The sequence below is a fragment of the Montipora capricornis genome, chromosome 6 (assembly GCF_036669925.1).
Source record: "Montipora capricornis isolate CH-2021 chromosome 6, ASM3666992v2, whole genome shotgun sequence".
NCBI lineage: Eukaryota > Metazoa > Cnidaria > Anthozoa > Scleractinia > Acroporidae > Montipora > Montipora capricornis.
In genome coordinates this window covers 3854137-3861636 of record NC_090888.1, presented here as the reverse complement: position 1 = coordinate 3861636, position 7500 = coordinate 3854137, and the positions used below count along the sequence as shown (strand labels likewise).

Genomic DNA, 7500 nt, shown 5'->3' with positions numbered 1-7500 from the left:
AAGAAAAAGATAAAAGGAGGCTCCACTGGCAGGGTGTGTAATATAAATTACATTCAATCAAATCATAATACTGGTAAATCAATTGGGGGGTGGGGAAGGCAGATGAAATCCCCAAAAAAACCCTTAGAGAAAAGAAAACAACACCAATAAGCCAATTCACGACTTGTCAACCTTACTGCCTGATAGCAGCATGCAGTTAAAATCTCGGAACGACACTGCAAGTGACCACATTGTCGAGCAAACAACAATACACAACTATTGATTTTGCACTTTGCCACAATGAATAACTATAACCCTTTTTTACAAAAAACAGCAAACTCAATCCATCGCTAATAATTTCAATGGCTAAGGGCAGGAGGCAATGTCATCGTGTTCACAGGTCTATCACACAATGTTGTGATGTACATTATGGTAGAATATATCCACATAAACATACTCTAAAATGTCACAATATATCAGGTCTATGGAAAAAAAAAAACCTCTTCAGATAGACATTCTTACAATACCGTTTTGTTCAAGGCAGCAGAGTCCCTGCTCTGATTGGGCTGACTGTTGATGCATTTGTCTTTTTCATCAACCGAGTTCTCTCCCGTGTTGTTTTGTTGAGATCCCTGGGAAGATGATTTGTCATCTTCACAATCTGAAGAGGAGTGATTTGTGACTGAAGATTCCTTGAACTTGCTTTCATTTCTCTCTTGGTCTGTGTTATGATCTGAATCAGATTCAGGTTCATTACTTACTGCAGAATCAGTCACAACGGTGGCAACTTGTTCTTTTTCAAAATCTGTAGGGCTGAAGGAGGAAAAAACATTGACCAGTTAGAATAATTATTAGAAGGCCAGCAGCAGAATCCCCTCTAATGACAGCTAACCACTCAATCTATTCTTTAAAGAATAGCAGTTTTAGCACTTGATATGAAGTGACTATATTGTGAGTTGACAAGCTATTATAATTACTGCTTGGAATGGCATGCTTACAAACCATGAGCTTCATAATTATGTGCATTCGGTCACCTCTTCTCCTTGGGATCCACTGACAACGACGATATTTTTGCCCTTTTTGATATATTTTCTTCAGAGTCTTCCAGGCTAGTATCCTGGAGAAAATAAGAGTGGAGTAAAAGAATCCTAAGCACACAATTTTCTTTCATGTAAAAGGATGACACACATATATGACAAGGACAATAATCTAAATGAATACTACATGTACGTGAACATTAGTTTTCTTCAAATCTGCTACATTCATTTCTTTCCAAAACATGAATCCTGACCTCCAAGGCCTCCTTAAAAATACCAATCCCATAGCACAAGGCCAACATTTTTACAAAGGTGAAGATGGGTTTGCTATGCTAACTGTGGGCTACCGTGGTCTTGTTTGTAAATAAAGACAATAGTGAAGTCTTTAAACATTTTACAAGAGTTGCACTCAATAGCGTAAGGCAAAAAAGCTTGTGGCCCTCAATCAGAACAGACCACAACACCCTGAACTCCGTGCTCTGCACTTTTTCAATAGTGCATGGGATCTTTAACACCTTTTAACACCAGTTTATGAGTTTATGAACAAGGGCTGTGAGATGGTGCCTACAGTTTATACATGTAGTCTTTATCCAAGGAGTCTTAAAGTCTCAGCCATTTGCGGATGTTACTACCAAGGTAGTACAGCACTTTCTCCTCAGTTATTAAAGACCCCGAGTATTGGTCCGGCCAGAGTTGAAATCAGTGACGACCTGCATGGTAGTCCAATACTCGGCCAACTGAGCAAACTGATCAGTGGTAGTGGCATGGAGTAACATTTTGACAACATGAGAGCAAATTATCCTCAAAGTCATCTTGACTCTCAGATGGAGGATCTTAGGTTCAAACCATTTGCTATAATGGGATTGTGTATTAATGATTAATTTGTAATGCCCAGATTTTTATGAGGCACAAGCAAAGTAGAGCTGTCTACACGTGTTGAGGTTAATATTTTGTAGTCACTGCTTACGAGCCAGAAGGCCCATCAGGCCGGCGCTTATCTCCGGTTTCAGTAGCATTAAGCGACTTGGAGTATTTATACTCCCCCCTGGATGGGATGCTAGTCCATCGCAGGGTTACCCCCAGCATTACGCCGGTACCCAATTATACACCTGGGTGGAGAGAGGCACCGTGAGAGTAAAGTGTCTTGCCCAAGAACACAACGCAATGTCCCCGGCCAGGCCCCGAACCCGGACCACTCGATCCGGAGTCGAGCGCACTAACCATGAGGCCACCGCGCCTCCCACACGTGTTGAGGTTAATATTTTGTAGTACAACGTGTAAATGCATACTAAGTTAAAGCATACCAAAGAATTTTCTTTGTGATTCCTTCAAAGTACAAATGTAGAAGAGGAAAAGATGTGCACCTTGGAATTAAATTAATTTTACTGTAGAACTGCATGATAATTACATGTACCACATAAATATCACACAAAAGTAAAATGCTCCAGTACTAAGTTATTCAAAATTAAGATAAAGAATTTTTATGGTTCCCTCACATAAACTTCTTTTCTCTTCTGCAGAACAAGTGCAGACTCAGGGTGTGTCTTAACTATCTCAGTCTCTGATAACGTAATGACATCTTCAGATTTGCTTCTCTTGCTTGTCGCCTTGTCTGTGGACATTCCATCACTGCCATGGATGCCTGGTCTCTTTAGGTTTCCAAAGAAAGGTCTGTTAAATGGCAGAGGCACATTGAGGGTCACATTGTCTTTCACAGTGTCCATGTACTTACAACTCCTCCTTTAAAACAACCAAATTACAGTAAAATTAACCATAATGACCATAAAATACCATCTACATGTACTTTACCGAGTGGCCAATGCGGAGATTTAGCTACTTTAACGACTACGCACAATTCTCTGCAGTAAAAATACTTAACCTGTTACATAATTTTTCTTCAAATAATTCTACTGTGACTGTCGTATTGTTTTTTTCCTATCCTGTACATGGTGCAAAAAAAATCATGAATAAACTTAAAAAATGCCTCTTGGCACCCAAGCCATGTCATCATTGAGGGTACAAGTCCGTATGATGATGATGATGATGAAAATAAAATTATTAACCTTATTACAGCCAAACAAAAGTGCTCTATTACAGGTAATTCAAAGATATGAATTAAATCAAATTAAAGGACCTGAAAATGTGTCTTAGAGCTCAGAAAAATCCTACACACCAAAAGGGTTTTTGTTTGAGGTCGGAATGCTGAGTGTTGTATTTTGGCAATTGCCCCCCCCCCCCCCCCCACACCCATTGGTAGCTCGCGCCTTCGGCGCTCAGCGCCTTGCAATGCCAAAAAATGTCACGGCTGGTGCTTTCAGAAATACGTCCGCTACTTTACAAAACTGTCGAAAACCCTGCACCAATGAAGCTGAGTGCAAAAATCAAACCAGGGACACCTTTGTGGATGGTAAGTGCTCTCATTGCTGCCGTGAGCTGCCATGAGCCCCTGCAGTGTATATAATGTGATTGTACAGGTTTTAACCCCATAGTTGTTTCACAATTTGATAATGCCATAAGGACGGTGCCTACTATTGTTATTGTGCATACGTTCTGAGCATCTTGAGATACTTGGGTTTCCTATAGGTGATGCTTACAGTGATACAGTGATATTTTTGCGCGGTTTAAAAGTATCCGGAGAAAGTAGATCTTAATCTTAGTAGGTACATGTACTCTTGGCATCCAAAAAGAAAATTGGGGGTAACCATGCATTTTTGACAGATAATAATTATTAAGCTTCAATTTGAGAAAGAAAGCCATCCATGGCTTTGTATTTTAAAGCGTTTTACAAATATTATTTATCAGTTATCTTTGAAAAATGTGTGGTTACCCCCAATTCTCTTTTTGCATTTCATTAACACTTGTTAAGATCTACATTTCCTGCATAATCATAAACTGGGGCAAAAATACCTTTGAATCAGTAGGCACTGTTTTTAATTTAATGAGCATGGTCCTGAGAATTACTGTTGCTGATATTCTGTAATATCATCATGGTTTCAGCAAGCTGAGCAAAGTAATTGATGTCAACTGAAGACATTCTCTGAAACATTCATTAACCCAGTGACTCCTGAACCAACCCTATTGACGATTTGACAACTAAAATCATCTGGCATTAGACAGATTAAAGTCAGTCTCACTCCCAGATGTTAATGGGATAGGTCACTGTAAATTGAAATCAGCAAATTAACCTAAATCAAATCAAATGTTGTTTTTGAGGAGAGGAAAAAACCTCTTGGAGAAGAGTAGAAAACCAACAAACTCAGGTTTACGGTTAAGGTTAAAGGCTGTGGAACAACCATTATAGAAAGAGAATGTACTTTGCCAGTCTTTATCATTTTGCTACATTCTTACACATCTTTTTTATCAAAATAAAGAAAACAACGTGGAGAGAACTTTCATTCGAAGAATTCACCTCTTTGATGGTCTAAGGACAAGATCTGAATCATCATCTTCATCGTCAACAGCAAAACGCGCCCTTTTTCTGCTTTCCTTGAGCGCAGACATGACTGAGGCTCGGCTGCATGGATTTATCTGGTCTGGTGTTTTTCTTTTCAAAGGGCTGTTGGATCTGAACATCACAACACAAAGTCAGTTTATCCCTGCAAAGTTGTGAGTGTGATTTATCACAAGTTCTGTGTTTGTACTGAGAATTTAACAAAATTATTTAACAAATGTGGTTCAGTTCTGTACATGTACTCCTCTATTGACAAAATGTATATTTCAGAGCATGGCCAAGATCATGACACAAAGAAAGAGCAAGTGTTGTCTATAACTTTTTTGCAATCTGATTGGTTTATTTCCCAAAATGAGCATTCCGGATTGGCTATTACAATTGCATGACACATTGACGCGAGCATGACACGAGCAGCCTTGTCTAGACTCTTATTGACAATGGCAATTTAGCCAATCAAATTGTGAAATTACAACCAATTGTGGTAAATAAAAAATGGCAAGACCTTTTCCTCTGTTTGGACACAGTCAATAAGCCACTGGAGCTGGCCCAACAGTTCAAAGGCCATTAACTCCAAAGTGGGACGTTAAAGTGCTAGTACTCCAAAATAGTATGAGGAGGCCCTTTGTAGTCTATTGTAAATTATGGATGAGTAAATGTTGATTGAAAGAGAGCGCTTCCAAGTCGTGAGGGTGTAAGTTAATGAAGCTATTTTTTAAATTAACTTGATTGTAAATAATATCATATGATAATTATTACTATTTTTATTACTATACTTTTACGATTATAATTATTATTACTATTTTGTCAATATTTATTGAGGTTAAATATCAATTGGGACATCGTCCTGACAGTTTTCTTCTCCAGTTGCTGATGTTATTTTGTATGTGCAACAAATTCAATAAAGTTTAAAGTTTAAAGTTTAAAATGTACATATACATCAAATAGAATTCACCGGACAGTTATTTTTGAGAACTTTTCTTTAAATAGTACAATGTATGTAAAGTATATTTGTTAAAACGAAGGCAGATTTGCAAACCAAGAATTTATGTACATCAAACAGTACAGTACAACTCAAGAATATGAAGAAAAATATTTTAGCTTTTGGTCATCAAATCACACGGGAAAGCACACAACAAAGACTACCGATCCCTCTAAATTGGTCAATCACAGTCTGCATAACAGATAAAGGCAAAAAAAGAGAATCATATTCATCAAGAAAACTTACAGATTGAAGGTTCTGTTCACAGCAACATTTGGCGAAGCAATCTTAACCGTGCACGGCCTTTCAAGTGCTGGGTTCAGCAGACTGAAGTGGTTTGATTTTCGCCAATATCCTACAGAACTTCCTCGAGACAGATAAGAGGTCCCAAGCTCTCTGTAATCATTACTATTATTCATGGTCTTTCTTTCTTGAAAAGGTGAAATAATGGTACTGTAAATAAAAGGTGACAAGTGTGATGACTATGAACTACAAGTATTGAATAATAAGTGAAATTATTTTGACCCCCAGCCCAAGTTCACTCAGTCGACAGCGAACAAGGCTTCAATGATGACTGAGAAAACACCCAGGATCATAAAGTTCAGAGAAAGATCTGCCATTGAGGCCACTTCTAAAGAGCTTACCATCTGCTCTGAAATTCGCATTAAGCAGCATTAAGGTGACCATTGTTTAGAAGTAAGTAATTTCAAAATACACCAATCAAAATTGTACTGTACCTACAATTAAAATATTCTGTCCCCAAAAAGGACTTGGAATCGGAGAATGTTGTGAAAAAGGAAAAGAAAATTCCGGTTGATAATAGGTAGTTTGCACAAACTAGAATTCCAAAAAATGGTCTTATAGAGTAAACCATGCCATGCTTCAAATCAGTCGACCTTTCAAATACAATGTACATGGCCAGCTCCATTAAGTCATCGTCCAGGTGGTAGCTTGAAAATTACTGGAGTCTGCCAGACTTAAGGCAAACTACTCCAGAACTGCAACAAACGTTGCTGTCTGAACAGCAGGATTATTTGACGGTAGTTAAGCTTACCTCGAATTGAAACTAAGTCTTTTCGTGACATTTGAGAGAAGTGGCGCGGGTGATCTTAGTGTCAACTGCTCTTTTTGAAGACCAGTAAACGGATAATCTTGATATTCTGCATAATAATTTGGTAGTTTATCTTGATATTGAGTCACATCTGCTTCATCCGCGTCCTCTGGCAGTGAATTTTCAACCCGAATATTTGTCCTCTCTCCCCGTCCGAAGTTATAGGCGTAGATTAAAAACGTGAACACGAGAAGAAAACTCCACAAAAGGCCAAAGAATGCCCACAGAATCAAAATAATCAAACCAAGTATACCTAAAACCTGAATTTCGCCACCTTTCAAAGCCATTTTTACTCAAATAAATGCGATAAATCTACGTTCCTTCGACCGAACTGTAGCCGAACTGCGAGCCGTAAGATCTTTATTGCGCATGACGATAAAAGGCGCCATTTTTTTAAAAGTTACCTCGATTCCATGATTGCAATAATCTGTCCGGGGCTGTCTGGGGAGGACTTAAGGTAATTCCCTTGAAATTGTTCTACTATCAAACTTTTTTGGAAACTTGGCATAATTAACATTCATGATATGAACATTTAAAAAATGCAATAAAAAAATGGGGTCACCGTGCTTGTTTACGCGTCAGCAGGCTCGTAAAATGGGGTGTTTTTACTGTTTTCGCGTTAAAAATTCGAATCACCTTCACACAGAATTAAGTCTTGGTTACTTCAAAGACACAAAATTTTATTTTGAAAATAAAGCTTCTTTTATTTACATAAGCAGTAATGCTTCATTTACGCCGACTTTGATTCCCTGTTTGTTGGAATAGTGCACTTTTTGAGACAGTTCCGTGGTTAGCTTGAAGTCCTCGCCTTGGCCAAAATACACCCAGTACGGAACTGTTTTCCAAAAAAATTCATGTTCTACTATCAAAATTTTTTCTTCTTCAAATATGTTATTTATTAGACTGTTCTTAGCAAATATGTGAAAAAAAAAATCGGGGGTCA

At 38.1% G+C, this 7500-nt stretch overlaps 1 protein-coding gene across 2 annotated transcripts in view; it reads right to left on the bottom strand.

The window, feature by feature from the left end:
- LOC138051227 (nuclear pore complex protein DDB_G0274915-like) overlaps positions 1-6919 on the bottom strand; it is a 21394-nt gene extending 14475 nt beyond the window's left edge. Inside the window, exons 1-6 of one of the 2 annotated variants that reach the window (XM_068897386.1) lie at positions 6501-6919; positions 5693-5899; positions 4426-4581; positions 2513-2756; positions 1014-1096; positions 507-792 (exon numbers count right to left, since the gene is read on the bottom strand). In XM_068897386.1, coding sequence (XP_068753487.1) covers positions 507-792; positions 1014-1096; positions 2513-2756; positions 4426-4581; positions 5693-5899; positions 6501-6844 — 1320 coding nt within the window. In that variant the 5' untranslated portion in view covers positions 6845-6919. The remainder of the gene's footprint in view (positions 1-506; positions 793-1013; positions 1097-2512; positions 2757-4425; positions 4582-5692; positions 5900-6500) is intronic. The other variant, XM_068897387.1, reaches the window with a different exon arrangement.
- Positions 6920-7500: the final 581 nt, after the last annotated feature.